Below are 19,238 nucleotides of genomic sequence, written 5' to 3'. Positions count from 1 at the left end.
TTGAAGCAAAGTAGTAGGATGCTAAGAAGGAACGGATAGTACCAAAAAAGAAAACACAGAAAAGCTTACGTCATTAATGAGGAGGCAAGAGGAAAAGACGGGACGTAAATGAGAATTAACGGTTAAGTGAAGAAGCAAACCATCAGGATTAAGATAAGACAAAGGAAAAGGAGTAAGGAAAGAAGCTAAAGAAATGGATATGTGGTCAGACAAGTAAGAGGAACACAAAAAGGAAACTTAGGGAACGCTCTTCTCTTATGGAGAAGGTTGAGAAAATTCTCTCACTAGGAGTGACGAAATCCTTTTTAATTTTTAGTTTCAAATCTATGTACAAAAAGCGCTCCGATACACTGATATTTTTTAAGTTTAATTTTTTTTTTCCCGATATGTAACGGAGCACTTGCAGTTGTGTGCTCGGTTACCTTGCAAGCGCTCCGATGGGTTATATCAGCAGTTTAAGCCTATTGGAATGCTTGTCTAGGAAGCACGCTGCCAAGCCATAACTTTTTTTAAATTTTTGTATGCTCTTAATAATGAAACACTGCGATGGGTTTTAGTTGCTTTTTAATGGAATTTTTGCTGGTTCAAGAACCCAGATCCTTTAATGATCTCCTTTGACAGCAAGGTATAGATAATGAATTGCAGACCTTAAACAAAATGCATACTTAAAATCTTGTTGATCTTCCTCTTGAAAAAATTCTTGTTGGGTGCCGACTACAAAAATAAAATTAATTTTGATGGCTCTTTGAAACAATATAATGCCTGCTTGGTAGCCCAATGATTCATTTAGGAGTGTGGTATTAATTATAAGAAAACTTTTGCACCTATTGCCCATGTGGCTTTTGCTCACAGCTTCTAGCCATTACTGTTGTTAAACACTGGCACCTTCACTAGATGAATGTTAAAAATGCCTTTTTAAATAGAGATATGAAAGAAGAAGAAGTGTATATGAAAGCATTGCCTCCCACGGTTTTAGCATGTGTTGGATAACATTTGTAATCGATTATTTGAGTATTTAATCAATTAAAAACCAAAATTATCCAAATACTCATTTTATAGGTGAATCAATTTTTGGGTTAAAAATTGATTTTGTTTTGGAAGTTGAGACACTGAGCTTTTGCGAGAAAGCTAACCAAAAATATTAGGGATAATTACAAAGAAAGGTATAAGAAAAACTTATAAAGGAAGCATATAATTTAATAAAAATAAAATCAAACTCTCTCTTTTTTTTCTTAATAAAATTTAAACTTTGTATCATCAAAAAAGTTACTAGTATAAGTCCTTGTCAACTATCACCTTTCACTTAGTACTTATTATAAAATTAATTCAAATAAAATATTAATTAGTAGAGGGAAATTAATTTAAAATTTAGAGGTATGACAAAGATTGTTGCAAAGGTCTAGAGAGAGAGATTTTACATTATTTGTGACATTGCTACATTTTCTCTACTGCCAAAATTTACGTAAATTAAATTGTTAATATTAATATAATTTAAATTTTTATAATTAATCAGATATGCAGTTTAAATAATATATTTTACTTCTTAAACAAAATGTACCAACTTTAATAATATTTGATGCAAATTAATCAATAATTTAATTTTAAAAAGTAATGTCTTTTATGATAATTCATATAGCTAAAATTAATTCTAAAGAAATTATCCAAATATCTTCAATTTTGTTAAAATTAATTTTAAAAAAACAACATCTAAAAAAATTACATTATAACATAATCAATTATAATTAAAATTTATTACTTAATTAATTATTTTTATAATTTATTATACCTAATTAAAATTCAAATGAGCACTTAGACATTAAAATTCAAACGAGCACTTAGACAATGCTTTGAATGTGGATTCAGGACTTGAACAGCTCTCCCGTTCAAAGAGGACTAGCGATGCCATTATCTTCCCACCACCAAAGTAGATAAATGATATATATGGCCTTTAAGATAAAATAAAGTCTTAGTATATTAACTACTATTTATAATTAAGGAATATATTTTCCAAATATTTACACTTTGCACGAGACTTGAAGCTTGGATGGTGGTGCACTGGTGCTTGCAAGGTGAACGTAACTCTTCCCATTAGTGATTGCGCCGCTTTGAATCCCTCCGGAGCTCTAATTATGATCAATCTGGAAGTTCAAAGCATAGTTTCACGCCCGACCATTGAACGGCGCTTTGGGACCAGTATATTAATTTAATTTTAGTATCGGACTAAAAAAAAAAAAACTTTTAATAAAGGACTTAAGGTTCGAATATAATAATAGGTTTTTAATAGTTCCGGTTAATTATTATTTATTTTCGAATTAAAGTTATCAAACAGAATTTATTAGTTTATATTTTTTTAATTCAAAAATTGAACAAAACTTAAACTCGACATCATGATGACTAAATGGTTTAATACTTTTCAATTTTAAATATTTACTTATTTTATTAAATTTAAACATATTATGAGGGAATCCATTTCTGGCTTCAAAAATTTAACACTAACAAATCATGAATAGAATAATTTCTTAACAAAATCCACATTGATTAATTATAAAATAATTGCATCAAATTATGTTTTTTTTTTTGCAATATATTACGTCCAATTAATTGCAATATATTACGTCAAAAAAGTTACACACACCAATCCAAAAATAAAAGAACGGAAAGCGAATAAAGCCTACCGTACCACCAATAGAAAATGAACACAGAAAACAAAAGCCTACAATGCGACCTAAAGAAAATAAAGACAGAAAGCAATAGCCTACAGTACAACCTACAATAGACACAAAAAAAGCATCAAACTCAGCCAACACCCTTCTTGCTTGCTTCTTGCAACAGAATAGAACGCAGAAAGGATGGTGGCTTCAATAGCCACCCTTGCAGTACCAATGTACCATGCCTCTCACCAACATATGTCAACTTATGAGGCCAATTTTTAAGGGGAGAGACTAGGTGTGGTGAGCCTCTCTTGAAAACAAAAGCTAAATTGCAAGCCGGCAAGGGAAATCGGTGATGTGAAGATGATGACACAAACAGGTCCTTTACCATCACTAAGCATTACAATTGTGTTGGCATACAAAAAGAAACCCATCAGTCTATGAATAATATAATACAAATAACTCTTGCACGTGATGTCTCTTAATTAGAAATTCTGGCTAAAATCCTAATGAATAACCTTTTGGCAATTACTCCAATCTGAACGTCCACGGTTAACTCCCTTTGAAAGACAAGGTACTAAGGAAAAATTCTGCGTTAACAATCAAGCATAAGATGCCACCCAGATGTACAGTCTCACTTATGAATATTACAAGACTAACTTGACCGAGCCGCTTAGAATCGAAGTCTTCTTCTAAATTGTTATCATATACCGTCTATGGTTGAACCATCATCTTCAACAGAAGGACCTAGTAATCTTTGCAATATCACTAACTTGAACATCAATTTTAGCCAGAATTGACAGTAATTTACAATTAGAAACACTTATAGAGACTACATAACTAATAATGTTTTTATCATTATGCTTCTCAATGCCTTTCCCCTATTCAGTGAGGATGATGGATATGACTCACAACCAACTGCAACTGATGGAAACTCATCATTGTCTTCTTGAACACCTGTTGTCATGAGTCCTGCCCCTATTAGTAACCTCTTACAAAGCAATACCAAATACGTCTGCACTTTGTGGTGTTATCTGTATGAATAAAAAAGAGCTAGCAAAGCAAAATCTTCAAACAAAATATAATCCATTCAAGGTTCTATTAAACTTGTTGAGATGTCTCTGACAATAAAAATACTTGCCATGAAGAGCAGTTATGAAGCAAGAAATGCAAAATATTTAGATACTTTGGCCTTCTGCTCCATATTACAGCTCAGGTAAATAAAACGTTATTGTAGGCAATGCAAAGATCTATTATCTTCAAAAGTGGCTAGAAAGCATCAAATTTGCAGTGCAACTCATCAAAAAGAGAGAGAAAGAACTCAGATAAAGTGAAATATCAGCACCCAAAATGGTTTCTTATTAAATATAATTATGAAAGTTAAGTTCTTACAAACATATCAAGCGAAAGCAATCTAAACACTTGCATCCATTCCCTTTGTCAACACATAATTGGGGTAATTTAAACAATGCAAGCATTATGTTTTTCACCAAACCCTTTGACAACTGAACCTGAATGACAGTACCTCTTGGAACAATTCGCTAGCTTATTTAAACTTGGTGCTAAAATAGCTAGATATTTGATAAGATTGGAAGAATCACAGCCTAATTGATTGACAACAAACTCCATTACTGCAAAAATCTCATCCTTTGACAGGGCCATATAGAAGGAGTACCTTTTAAATGATAGCACTGTGCAATACATAAAAACAAAAGTATGGAAAAATATTTAGTTCATAAGGCATATTATATCATTTTGTTGCTTCTATAACCTTAAAATACAGTTCCCAAGTCCAACAGAGAACAATCACTACCCATTAAAGGGAGCAAAATCATAGTTCTATGGCATCCCTAAAAGAATGCTGCTACTGCTGCCACTTAAAAAGAACCTTCCCTTATATAAACTAAGTGGAATAATATAAAACAATTTGGAAGTAGTCCCATCTTCAATTCTGAAATGGAAATCAATGTTTCCCTTATTTTGCACCCTTACTTAAAATGTTATGTATTGATATTTAATTTATACATCTTCAGTGCAAATTAGTGAAGGAGCTTCCATAGTATTAACTCTTATAATATCCACTTTTTGAAAGAATGAAAGAAGAAGGAACTTTTTTTTTTTAGGATGAGGTAGTACAAAGCCCAATGCAAGCTGACACTGTTCAATTGAACAGTAATTTAAGAGAGGAGCCGCTCATGAGCCTCTCTTTAGGCAGCTTATAATCATTGGGATTTATATGATATATAGATGCTTTCATGGCCGAGGTTATTCATCACAGCTGTCAACGGCGCGCCTCATTATTCTCCGTCAATATTTTTATTAATCACCAAAAAAAACAATATTACACACATAAATCATCGGAAAAACAAAAGAACCGACACCTATTCATGCAACTTAGGAAGGTAAAGAAGCCAATAAAACCTACCAATACAACCTAAGAAAATAAAGAAAGCACCAGAACCTAACACCAATATATATATATATTGGTAATCTATATCAACACTTTTTTATATAAAACGTCAATGTCCCTACGTGTATATTATCAAAATCTCTTGTTGGCCAAAAAAAATTATCAAGATCCTTTTTAGGCCAGAGTTTATACTATCAAAATCAAAGCTAGAACGAATTACACCTTTTATAATACAAAAAAATATCAGATGCAGAATAAATATGTGTGTACGCTTAAGGATATTGTTATTACATGTTCTCTCCCTCCCTCCCCTCCTCTTTTTACTAGCCAGCTCCTCTCTTTCTATTACTATGTTCATGTATTGTTATTGGAGTCAAAATAGTAATAGTGACACGCATGGTGCTAAATATCTGTTAGTATTAAGAATGAGGAGCCGCAGTCCAAGAATAAGAAGAGGAGAGATATAGACAAGAATGACAAGATTACATCACTTCTTGATTTAAAACGTCAAGTCTCAAACTTATGTATCCTTATACTTTATAATCTATTACTTATTAAGCCCCAGTTTATTCGAGATGAGACTTTCTAAAACTTGTATAACCTAACATTTAGAAATGTAATGAAATCCATATAAGCACTTTGATATGGGAAACAAAAAAAGTTGATAGAAAACAGCTAGGAATAAAGCAAGAGGTTAAGGGACTTATCTTAAAAGCAAGAGCACTCAAAACAAAAGTCTTCGTTCGTTTGCCATGCGCTATAATCCTGTACCTATGTATATTTTTGCCTCTGTTTTCTATTGCCAAAAACAGAGAATCTTTTGCCTCTAGTTTGTTTGGAAGTAGCATCTATTTGGTGCCACTGAGTTTAGTTAGAAGTATAGTTACTTTAATTCCTGATTTATCCATATTGCTATTGATCATATATTTATACTCCTACGCATCCATCAAAACGGCTGGGAGCGGTTTTTACATGATACTTCGAATGTTAATGTAGCCTGCCAAAGTACGAACTAACGTGAATATTAAGACATAACCTGATTCTTGATGAAGCGTGTTCTTCAACCTCGGAATCCTCGTTTCTTATAAAAAAGTGGATGAGTATGGAGAAGACAACGATCTTCTTGCATGTGAAGGATGAGGTCATTGTTTCCTTTCCTGACCATTATAATGGAAGAGAGAGGTAACGAGAAAGAGAGTACGTGTCCTAATAACATGCATTTTTATATTTTCATTAGTAATTTTCTAATTTAACGAGAATATAAGAGATATATGTGATTCCAATTTCAAAACAGTATTTTCCAGATAATAATGATAATATACGCCCTATCAGAATCTAGTTTGGTGTTGAGTACTCAAGCAGATAAAGACTCCACAATGCCTAATCGTCTGTAAATTAACACGGAAGCTTGAGGGCTTTCCCATGCTCACATAGTGCTTGAGATCTGTGATCCTTCTTTGACCTGCGTCTGTGATCTTCAATTGTGGGTTTTAAGTAATTGAGAGAGAGAGAAAGTAAGGAGACATGGCGATAGATCTAAGTCCTCAATTGGCGAAGCAAGTGCATCGAGGCAATGGAGGGTCGTATTATTCGTGGTCTCCTTCTGAGCTCCCGATGTTAAGCCATGGCAATATCGGTGCCGCCAAACTCAATCTCGATAAGTACGGCTTCGCACTTCCCAGCTTCTCCGACTCTCCCAAGGTTGCATATGTTCTTCAAGGTATCTATTCGATCGTCTTTGATTGCATTCATGTCTTCTGTAATTTTTACCATAAAAAAGCGTCTTTTTCATTAGCGTGGTCACGCATGACTTTATTATTATTCAGATCTGTTTTTATCATATTGAATTGTTGCCATATGATATGGGTCATGTTTTTCTTCATAATCTTTGATTCTCGGAAATTTTAAGTTGAACTGCATCCTGCTCTGGGATTAATTAACTCGATTACTGTACTATCATCTCTTATTAATTACTATTTGCTGTCCTCATCCTACAATATTTAGGAAAGGCGGATAACAGCTGGTAAAATTTAAAATCGGTTCTTGATTACTATGGAAGATATATTCAAAATTATTTAAAATAAGAGACGTAAAAATGTAAATAATAATAAATAACACGTCCTGATACTTTTATGGGCAATCCTGTAATTATCTAAAATAATCCATGTTTATATTTCCAATTCTTGGCTTGGGAGTTATAGTCAGCTTAAAATTGTTCAATACAACATTCAATTTCCCCTTTCAAATTGAAGTTGTATATTTCTTAACTGTGAGATGGCCTCTCTGGAATCGGGGTTGCTGGAGTCGTGCTCCCTGAATCAGAAGAGAAGGTTCTTGCAATTAAAAAAGGCGACGCCATGGCACTCCCTTTCGGTGCTGTGACATGGTGGTTCAATAAAGACGACACCGAATTGGTTGTTCTTTTCCTAGGCGATACTTCCAAAGCTCACAAGGCTGGTGAATTTACCAACTTCTTTCTCACGGGTTCTGATGGAATCTTCACTGGTTTTTCCACTTGAGTTTGTGGGCAAAGCTTGGGACTTGGACGAAAACGACGTCAAGTCCATTGTTGGGAACCAATCAAGTCAAGGCATTGCGAAGCTTGAAGGGAACATTAAGCTTCCCGAGCCAAAGCAGGATCATCTTACTGGTATGGCACTTAACTGTCTGGAGGCTCCATTGGACGTTGACATTAAAGGGGGTGGGAGAGTTGTGGTTTTGAACACTAAGAATCTTCCATCGGTTGGTTAGGTTGGACTTGGAGCAGATCTTGTCAGGTTAGATGGAAGTGCCATGTGCTCTCCTGGATTTTCTTAGTGACTCTGCCTTGCAGCTTACTTATATTGTCAGAGGAAGGGGTCGGGTTCAGGTTGTTGGTCCCAACGGCAAGAGAGTGCTGGAGACAATCATAGAAGAAGGTTATTTGTTCATTGTACCCAGGTTCTATATGGCCTCAAAGATAGCTGATCCTGATGGAATGGAGTGGTTCTCTATCATCACCATCCCAAAGTAAGCCTCTCACTATTTACTTCAATTGCTGAATGATCATACCTTTTATGCAATTTATGACCATGTCTATAGTTCTGATCATTTCTCATTGTTGGACAGTCCTATTTTCACCCATTTGGCTGGAAGTTCTTCGGTGTGGAAGGCGCTGTCTCCTACGGTTTTGGAAGCTGCTTTGAATGTGGATTCAGGACTTGAACAGCCCTTCCGTTCAAAGAGGACTAATGATGCCATTTTCTTCCCTCCCACAGTAGATAAATGATATCCTCTTTAAGACAAAATAAGCCTTAGCATTACTATTTATAAAGAGCTTTCAATTTTCTCTTTGATAGTGCCATCTACACTTTGAACGAGACTTGAAGTTTTTGAGTTGAGTATGGAGGTGTTTGAACTACATTTAATTTGATGCTTTTAGTGAAGTTAGAACTGCTTTAAATATATTCTTTGGCCTAGATATATTTCTTGCTCTTTATCAGGCACAGCTTAAATGGAAGTAAATCACTTGATGTTACATTAGGAAGAGAATCCACTCCACACTTCATAGCATTTATCTCCAGGGAGATGAAACCATCCGAGGACGAAGAGCCTATTAAGTATTAATGTTCCAAATGCTCGATCACAGAACATGCAATACAAACCCAGAATATAAAAAAATTGTTGACGGCTAATCTGCATCCATCTCTTCAAGAGCTGCCTTGGCTGCTGCCTTCGCTTGTTCCAAAAGTTCATCCGGCACCTGCACATCGATATGATGAAATTAATCCTGGGAATGTTACACTAATAAGCTTCCAACATTGGCTAATAATTATCATTCCATGCCAAAAATCGGAGCCTCTACACCTGAGTGCATGTTTCACTAATATCTCAATCCAGGAGGGTAAAGAAAATGTAACAGCTATGTTACTTAACAATCAACTCCTTCAGTAAGTCGTAACGAAAATGAACCGATGTTGCTCCTATTATGTTTCATCTGTTGCATGTTCACACACACACGCCCCTTGTATAAAAGCCAGGTATTACCTTCACATGTTGGCGGTTTGATTCATCACACACCCAGCTCATTTCAAGTTCAAAGTCTTTATCCTTGGCCTCATCATGAACTCCGTAAATACTGCTTGCCACAAAAAACAAACAATTTTGTTGTAATTAACAATTTTAGTAGTACATAGGATAAATTAAATTTCCCCCCTTCCCCTGTCAAGCACAAAAGATCCCGCTCCAGGACCACAATCCTCTTGCATTCCAGAAACTATAAAGTTAATGTAACCCCAGCAGTGGAATAGTGGTCAATGATAATTATCACTTTTCTTTTCATGAATGAAAATTCTAATCTGATTGCTTCACGTTGGAACAGCCTCAATATGTATGAAAAACCTAAGCCTTCATACTGCTTATGTTTAGTTCCATAAATTTACCATATGCTATAAAAATCTCAATCAAAATCTATTGCCGTTCAACATATTAAATTTGCTACATGCATCCCATGATGTTCTTTGATTAGCCAGGAGCCTTATCTTTCCCTTGCTGCTCAATTTTTCTAACATTTTAAATCTGTAACTGTGATTGTGATATCTCACACACCAATCCAGACTTAAAACGTAAATTAAAAAAAATAAATAGTAGTCTCCTATCCAAAATATGTCCAAATAAATTGCTATATAAACGTTACAGCAATAATCGAGCTACTTACATCTTGGCTACCTCAATAACTCCCTGGCGGCAACTCATGTCAGAAAGCTTCAACTTCTCAATCTCTCTGCCAAAAGAATTAAGCAGAACAATTTAAAACCATCTCACTAAAACTGTCATCCCAATATTACAATAGCAACAAGAGCAATTAAAGAACAAAAAATTACAGGAAGTACTACAGTTTTATCTTCAAGACTTCCAACAAACAGATTTGTGCATACATGTAAAGGTTATGCTAATAAACAGAGATATGGTTTGTAACAAGAAACTTGAGCTTTCCCTGACATAGGAGACAAAATTCTAAAAAGAAAAGCAATATTCAATTTTATCATAATTGATAAATTAATAAATAAACAATTCTTACATCCTAATGGCCCAATAAAGAGAAAAAGGGATATGATGTTGACCACTGCCAAGGTCTTCCCAACACACAATTGGAACATTTTATTTCATCATTGTTGACAGCAAAATCTTTTGGCCCTCCCCACCATGTTCCTAAAGATTAAGGCAACTAAAGCACAAGGTTTAAAATGCCACAGATTGCAGAACCTCACTATTTTATAGACTAACCAAAATCTTCCACGGATCCAACTTTGCAGATTAAGCTTTTTAGTAAAAGCAAAGCAGCCTCAACATAGTAGAGTCTCTAGGACCTCATAGGCAAGTGTTCAATTGCCTCCCATTTCTTAATTGAAAGTTAAATTTCATCACAGTTTTGTGAACCAATGTGTACTCCATACTTCAAGCCCATAAGGCTTTTAGATTTATGTAAGGGAGCATGATAGAGGGCAGTAAAAACCATTCATCGGGCAACCACTTATTAGTTTAAGCTTTCTAGTTGAAGAGATTTTTGATAGACTCCATAACTGACGATACTAATCCAGTCATATTTCCAATCCAAGTCCATTTCTTCTTGCTACTTTTTGCCAGGTTACATCCAATGAGTACAATTGTGTGCTCTTATTTGGATTGACACGATGGCTACAGGATTTGAGAAAATAAATTCTAATTAATAGTATAGGTTGGCTTCTTTAGTTAATTCCCTTCACACGATTAGAGTAAAATCAAACTACACAAACAAGAGGAAAGTTGTCCTCACACGTTATTAGCTGGTCTCATGATTCTCACAACTTCACAAGAACAATTCCCACTGCACTAAAGAAATGACGTCTATTGCAATCTTCTCAAGGTTCAGCAACTTTTCAAAATTTTAAACCCCAAGATTTGAGGCTTAATCACCTCAAAGTTATTATTAATTTTGGCACAGCATCACATTAATGATTACTACAAAAAAAAATTATAAAACTGATCTCACTTACGTTTTAGCAGCCTGCCTGCCCTTCCCAATTGCTGCACCAAAATACCTCTAAACAAATGCCAAAACAAATCAGTACAAAAATACAAATGAAACTAAACAAAATAACTTGAACAATCTGCTAACAAAGCCATGGCATAGCCATAACAAATATAGACTCACATAGGAAACACCGGATGGTTCAACCATGTACAATTGTGGTCCATCTCTGTCATAACCTCCTAGTATGACACCACATCCAAAGGTCTGCAAAAGCATTGTAGTTCTTTCAATACAGTGAACCATAAGGAAATACAATTTAAAGATTAATTACATTCAATCAGATATCATTTAACCTGAGCCACCAATATAGTGTACAAAGGTGCACATAGCTAGCCACCCGATCAGCAAGTTCCTTGACAGGAATTTGTTCACCATAAACACTGAAAAGAGAAATGAATGAAACATGTCTTCTTTTCATAAATTGAACCAAAATATTTAATAATACCTCAAAATCTCGAGATACAATGTCATTATAGTTTTCATTTACTAGTTAATCAGAATAAGGCACAACATAAATCATGACCTTAGGTTAATTGATAAAGAAATGAGTTTATTATAATGAACCATGGCCTCATTCTTGAAACATGACTGCTTACCATTAAAAAGAGAATAATATTTGTTAGGTTACAGCTTATTACAGTCAACTACTAAGCAAATGTTTGTTGCAATCAAAATGTTGCACAGTTACTTCTATTTTTATCAACAGCAATGCAATTGCGCCTTCCTCTATAGAGAAGGAAGTCTAAGCATATAAAATCGCAAGCATTAAAGTATATATGCCATAACTAGCAGAGAAGGTTACCAAGACATCCATACACTGAACAATTCAATATGCCCTATCATTAAAGCCGTAACTTCAACTTGAAGTGTCATAATAGAGTATACTCAACAAATTCACAGATGAAAAATCAATGGCCGTGTTTAAATGCAGACAGCAATATCCACAAATCTGTCAATTCATAGGTTCATTGGCTTCATGATAAAATGTAGCCCATCCTAAAAAATCTTTTGCTGGTTATTGGTAGGTAAGCAACAGTGCTGAAAATTGCACCTAGTACTCAAAATGAGAACATAAGATGAAGCTGAATAATACCATACAGTGATTCAATCAGTCCATATATCTATCATGTCAATGGCTTATCAACAGAAAATAGAGAAAGTGTTAAATCGGTCAAACTGCATAAAAAATGCAAAATTATGGAAATCAAGGGACAATCTTCAAATGTTGCAAGGAGCACAATATAAAACCTTTCATAATTAGTAGCTTCTGACTTAGCCCTGGCAACAATTTGCCTCCCATCAGCTGCTAATCCTGCCACCGCCTGAAATTGGAAGAATATTATGAATATATTCACAGATATTCAAATATAGGGATAATCAAAAATTTTATATGAGAAAGAAAATTTACTCAACAATAGACATTTCCTGAGCAATTATGCAGGGCACCAAAGCAACAAGAGAGTGATAAATGGCATTGTAGTCCAAAAATTCTTAAATAAAATCCCAATGCTATATCCTAGTTATAATGATATAAAAGTTCAGTTACATTGGTGCATTGCACCAGATGAAAACAAGAATTTATCCACCATTGCTTTTCTTCTTTTATGATTTGCGCTTACTTCCAAAGAACAGAAATTAAAGACATTACAACCCAAAATCACAGTTTTAGTAATAACAGTCAAATATAGTTTGAGGATAGGAATATAAAATTCAGTGCTATGAACCGAAAGACCAACTTGATATGAAACAATAATTCGCATCAATACTAAAAGAACTCCAGTTAAGTAGTTTTAACCTTTAACCTTTATTCTTAAAAAGTATGAGCATATGCGCATACTTGGATCCCACCCTCTCCAAGCAGTGCAGCTTTAAGTCTCACATCAAAGAATTTTGCTTTGGTGCGGAAGAGGGTGGGTATAAGTAGACATTCAAGCTGTTTGGATACCACTCGCTCAGGTGCTTTTAGTTCGTTCCAACAAAAATCCAGTTCTAGTAAATGCTACTCATCTAACATAACTTCCATTTTCTTCGATCTCCATAACTCACTCAACTATCACCGCTTCTTTCAACAATCTCTAGTATTATACATGCTCAATCAGCCAATCAGTGAATAAATCTAGGATTCTACCAATTTCCACACCGCTTAACAAGTTAGTGAGGTCGTCCCTAAACAAGAAGGCATATCATAGAGGTCTCTTTCAAGTATTCATTCTATGGTTATCACACCATGAAAAAGATTAACAAGGAAGAAATAACAAGATGTGCAAAAACAGAACAGTCAGAACTAAAAGTAAATAACATGGTACCATGCCCGAGTGGCGATGAACAGAGTGTATTCTTCGATTGGAACCCGCCAGCATCATCTTGGACGGAATAAGTTTCTCGACCCCCTAAAATTAGGTTAATGTTGAGAAAAGAATAGCACATAGATGCTGAAAACATGGGATGAACGCATTTACAAAATATCTACCATCACAATTCCGTCCTTGCATTTGATACCAATCACAGTTCTGCAACAAAAGTTTTGACAGTAAGATCCCAGTATCTACAATCCGACTAACAATGTTCTAGCCATCGGCAAGCCAGGAAAAAAAATCATATTTACTTCTGATATGTCTAGCAACAAACATAAAAAGGAAAATCAAGCAGCAGAAGAAGAGAAGGAAGAGGAAGCGGCAGCAAGGTACCCGCTGTTGTCGACAGCTTTGGCTGCATACTCGATCTGGAAAAACTCGGCCATCGGGCGAGAAAGTCGTGACTGAGAGATCATAACCTGTTCCGATGCTACTCATGCTTCCTAACGATCAATTGGCGGTACCAAATCTTGGCCGTGATCGAATGTCACTCTTGACTTCCCCCTGGAGCCCTACTAGAGCATGGAAATAACAAATAAGAAAGGTTTTGCCTTTCGCTTCAAGAAAATGGCAAAAGTTTTTTTTTTTTTTTTGGCACGACACATTGTGAGATTAAAATTTTTGAATATTTTATTACGTTTCAAAATCTTTTTCTTTCCGACTAAGCAGATTATACTGGTCTTTTACACTAAACAAGGGCGTCCAAAGCTCTTTGGTTTGATTCGGTCTCATCCAATCCAACTCAAGACAATTTAGTTTAATTTGACTAGGATAAATTTTGTAAGATAAATAAAACTTAATTTTTTTTTTTAAATTAAATTGGACAAGAGATCAAACTAAGTCCAATCCAGCTTTATAAATTTAGTTAATATAATTATAATTAATTAATTAATATTATTATTATAACAAATTAATTTATAATAATTAATAATTTTTGTGTTTTATACTTGTTAAGGACATGAATATTGAACAAAATTTTTGCATTAATTAACTTTAATTTTCTCCTTTTATTAATAAAATTTGTTGTTAACTTAGTTTAATTAATTTCAAACATGTTAATGTTGTTTAATTTTAAAAATTATTTCATTTGTTGAATCTTTTGTTTTGTAATTAAAATATTTTTATTATTGTTAGAAATTATTATGAATTTATAATTATTGTTATTATGATAAATTTTATATTGACTATAAATAATTTTATTATGTTAATTGAGCTTATTAAGTTAAAATAAATTATTATCTTTCGTAAATAAAAAAAAAAGAGTGAAATATTAAAAAAGATCGAGACCATTTTTTTGCTCCTACTAGAATAGTCATATCCCGTTCAGTTTTAGATGATATCAGAATCCAATTAAATTATGGGTTACTTAATTTAATCTCTTTTCATAAAAGAGGTCAAATTTTAAATTAGATTGAAGTCCTGTCCAGTATATGCACTAGTAAACATGAGACGATAATGATAAAAAAGTAGTTGTGCCTCTGTTATTTTTGCATTATATATAGAGATATAAATTATATTAAATTAAAATTATAATTATATATAAAGTTTTTTGCCAACAAATTATATGTAACTATAAATATATTTAATTCTTGATGGAAAAATACATTTTCTTTCATTAGCCCAAAAAAACCTTCTGCTTCTCCGGTTTTTCCGAGTAAAGATAAATCACTAAATTGCCATTTTTTTAAGGGATCCATCAAGCCTGTGAAAATATGTTTACGATTACTATCTCACCTGAAAATTCGAACTCATACGATTGTCCGTTGACCGGTTTCGGGGGCCTCCACGCCTCCATGCCCACGGCAATACCCACAAACGGCGGATAGAAATGGCCATTTAGAGTCTGGGTTCTGTCGGAGGAAAAGAAAGAATAATACACAACACAATTCATAGTTCCAAGTAGCAGAAAAGGATGGGAAGGGTTCGGCTGCTTGTTTCAGATTTCCTCATGTCCTTCATGTGGGTGTGGTCTGGGGTTCTAATTAAGGTATCTGTCTCCAGATATTTGGGGTTGAGTCACCAGCCAGTTCTTGAGGCCGTGAAAATGACGCTTTCCATCATAAATATGTTCTTTTTTGCATTGTTGGGAATATGGACCCATGGCGGTGCCTATAATCCTCTCACAGTTTTAGCCGGTGCCATTTCTGGAGATTTCAGCAATTTCCTTTTCTGCGTTGGCGCTAGAATTCCCACTCAGGTTTGGTAACATTATTTTCGGACAGGGTTTAGTTATTCTCGTTTATCTAGCTTAGGGTGTGAAGATGATAATAATATAAGGGAAGGACTTGTGTGGTGTGGATTTTCTGAAATTAGTTAAGGCTCTGTATCTGCAAGTTAAAAATGGTATCCTGAGTCATTGCTGATCGCATGCTCGTCATTGTAATTGCATCATCTTTGAGTGAAGCATTTTAGAGCTGATTAGAATATACTTAATCAAACCTTGTTAGTTGCAGTGAGTTTTTGATGAATTGATAACTTCACTCTTTTTAATTGGCATCTTTGATATATTGATAATCGTGTTTGCTTTTGGCAAAGTCCCTTCTTTGTTGGTGTTTGATGTGTGCTCTCAGGTTTCGAAATTTCCTATCTGATTGTATGCTATTACACAGCTGTGGCGGGCTAAAAGTAGAACACTATAGAAAAATATTTTCCCAGTCTAGTCTTCACATCCTTATGATTTATATTTATTTATGAATTTTTGTTTGATGCAGCTGATTATGAAATTTACATCTAGGAATTAGTGTTTTCAATTGGGAAACAATCCAGAATAGGTTAACCTTTGCTTTGTCCAGAGAGTTCTATACCTTTTGGGAGATCTTAGCAAATGCTCTAGCGCAGCATTGCGCCTTAAAATTTGATGGTGCCAAAACAAGGTCAATGTTTTATTAATCTGATACTTCTGTTTCCTTGAAATGTTGGGACATTAAATTGTAAATCTGTAGAGGTTGTAGGGGTTATGATTCAAGGAAAATCAATATCCTTTGCTTGCAAGAAACAAAATGGCGTGGAGAAGAAGCTAAGGATATTCAAGGTTTCAAACTTTGGTATACAGGAAAAGTAAGTGCACGCAATGGAGTAGGCATCATTATAGATAAGGAGTGGAAGAAGAACGTTGTAGAAGTTAGCAGAATTGGAGACAGAATTATTTCTTTAAAAATGATAATTGGACGTGAGACTGTTAATATTGTTAGCGCTTATGCGCCGCAAGTCGAGACAGAAGCCAGTCTTAAGGAATTATTTTGGGAGGATCTGGAGGGGTTGATTCGACACATACCACAGAGTGAAAAGATTTTTATTGGAGGAGACTTTAATGGGCATGTCGGGAGGGAAGCTGATCAGTATGCGAGGGTGCATGGTGGTTTTGGTTTTGGAGAGCTAAACAATGAAGGGCAAACTCTTCTTGATTTCTCATTGGCGTATGATTTTAAGATTGCCAACACTTGTTTCAAGAAGAGAGATGAGCATCTCATCACCTACAAAAAGTGGAGCCTCAAGGTCGCAGATTGATTTTCTTTTGGTTAGGAACACAGATAGAAAACTTTGTAAAAATTGTAAGGTGATCCCTGGAGATGCTGTAACGACACAACATAGGGTCCTAGTCCTTGATGTGTGTATTATGAGTAAAATCCAAAAACGTCGACAAGTAGTAACACCAAGGATTAGGTGGTGGCAATTAAAAGGTGAGAAGCAAGATATTTTCAAGCGAAATCTTTTGGATAAAGGAATTTGGGATTCTCAGGGAAGTGCTAACATCATATGGGAGGATATAGCTAAAAAGATACGGGAGGTTGCAAAAGTAGTTTTGGGAGAATCGAAAGGTTCTGGTCCGAGAGATAAGGAGTCTTGGTGGTGGAATAATAGTGTACAGGACAAAATCAAGTATAAGAAGAACTGTTTTAAAGCCATACATTTGTGTAACAATGAGGAAAATTGGGAGAGGTACCGTATGGCTAAGAAGGAAACTAAGAGAGCTGTGGGTGAAGCTCGTTCTAAAGCTTTTGAAGAATTTTATAAGAACCTTGAGACGAAGGAAGGAGAGCAAAATATTTATAAGATTGCCAAAGAGTAGGGAAAGAAAATCAAGAGATAGAACAGGTAAGGTGTATTAAGGATGAAGAGGGAAGAATTTTAGTTACAGATGATGAAATTAAAAATAGATGGGAGACTTATTTTTCTAAACTTTTCAATGATGGAGAGGATTCATCTAGTAACTTGGAGGATTTAGTAACTGGTGAAGGAGAACAAAATTTGTCATTCTATCGAAAAATACGTGATAAGGAGGTAAAGGAAGCTCTTAAGAAAATGGCAAATGGTAGAGCTAACGGACCTGATTGTATATCTATCGAAGCGTGGAAATGTTTAGGTGAAGAAGGGGTGAGATGGTTAACTAAGTTATTTAATGTGATTTTACGGTCCAAGAAAATGCCTGATGAGTGGAGGAGAAGTACATTAATTCCTATTTATAAAAATAAAGGAGATATTCAGAATTGTACTAACTATAGAGGGATTAAACTCATGAGCCACACAATGAAATTGTGGGAGAAAGTAATTGAGCACAGGTTGAGATTGGAGACAAGTATTTCTGAGAATCAATTTGGTTTTATGCCAGGTAGATCAACTACAGAGGCGATTTATCTACTAAGGGATTAATGGAAAAGTATCGTTGTAAAGATAAAGATCTACACATGGTTTTTATTGATTTGGAAAAAGCTTATGACCGTATACCAAGAGAAGTGCTTTGGAAAGCGTTGGAAAAAAGGGAGTACGGATTGCTTATATTAAAGCCATACAAGATATGTATGAGGGGGTAAAAACTAGTATAAGAACGCCTAGTGGTCAAACAAAGGATTTTCCTATAAAGATTGGACTACATCAGGGATCATCTCTGAGTCCTTATTTGTTCAACTTGATTTTAAATGTTTTGACGGAACATATTCAAGAGGAAATCCCGAAATGTATGCTCTTCGCGGATGATATAGTTCTTATAGCAGAGACAAGAGAAGAGGTTAATTGCAAACTTGAGTTATGGAGGAGGACATTGGAGTCGAAAGGTTTTCGTCTGAGTAGAAGTAAGACGGAATATTTATATTGTAAATTTGGTAAAGGACTATTCGAAATAATTTGGAAGTGAAATTGGGAGATCAAATTATACCTCAAGTGGAAAAGTTTAGATATTTGGGAGCCATTATTCAAAATGATGGCGAAATCAGTGGAGATATTTCACATAGAATTCAAGCTGGGTGGTTTAATTGGAGAAAAGCTAAAGGAGTTATTTGTGACCGTAAGGTGCCTAATAAACTTAAAGGAAAGTTTTATCGTACTGCTATCAGACCGGCAATGTTATATAGTAGTGAATGCTGGGCTCTAACGGGACAGCAAGAGCATAAAGTTGGAGTAGCAGAGATGAGAATGTTACGATGGATGTGCGGACATACACGTAAAGATAAAATTCGAAATGAGCACATACGCGAAAAAGTGAGGGTGGCACCTATTGAGGAAAAAATGGTAGAAAATCGGTTGAGATGGTTTGGGCATGTACAAAGAAGACCAAGGGAGGCACCAGTGAGAAGAGTGGAACATATAACTTTGAGTCCGATTAAGAGAGGTAGAGGAAGGCCTAAGAGAACACTCTTGGAAGTTGTTGAACGTGATCTCTTAATTAATAATATTTCTAAAAGCTTAATAAATGATAGAGCACAATGGCGTCTTGCAATCCATGTAGCCGACCCCACCTAGTGGGATAAAGGCTTGTTGTTGTTGTTGTTGTTGTT

At 34.9% G+C, this 19,238-nt stretch overlaps 1 protein-coding gene and 2 pseudogenes across 1 annotated transcript; 2 read left to right on the top strand and 1 right to left on the bottom strand.

Annotated features, from left to right (window-relative positions):
• Positions 1-6,382: 6,382 nt before the first annotated feature.
• LOC129315771 (glutelin type-B 5-like) lies at positions 6,383-8,418 on the top strand (annotated as a pseudogene).
• Positions 8,419-8,550: 132 nt separating this feature from the next.
• On the bottom strand, positions 8,551-13,920 carry LOC129315786 (proteasome subunit alpha type-3-like; annotated as a pseudogene).
• A 1,237-nt stretch (positions 13,921-15,157) lies between these two features.
• Positions 15,158-16,371, top strand: LOC129315778 (probable aquaporin SIP2-1). The gene is made up of 2 exons (XM_054959825.1): positions 15,158-15,664; positions 16,179-16,371. The coding sequence occupies exons 1-2, from the start codon at positions 15,380-15,382 to the stop codon at positions 16,206-16,208; spliced, it is 315 nt and encodes a 104-aa protein (XP_054815800.1). The 5' UTR covers positions 15,158-15,379; the 3' UTR covers positions 16,209-16,371.
• Positions 16,372-19,238: the final 2,867 nt, after the last annotated feature.

Source organism: Prosopis cineraria, unplaced genomic scaffold (assembly GCF_029017545.1).
Source record: "Prosopis cineraria cultivar Desert tree isolate PC_DT_omini unplaced genomic scaffold, ASM2901754v1 PC1, whole genome shotgun sequence".
In the NCBI taxonomy this organism is placed as follows: Eukaryota; Viridiplantae; Streptophyta; class Magnoliopsida; order Fabales; family Fabaceae; genus Prosopis; species Prosopis cineraria.
This window is presented reverse-complemented; position numbering and strand designations above follow the sequence as displayed.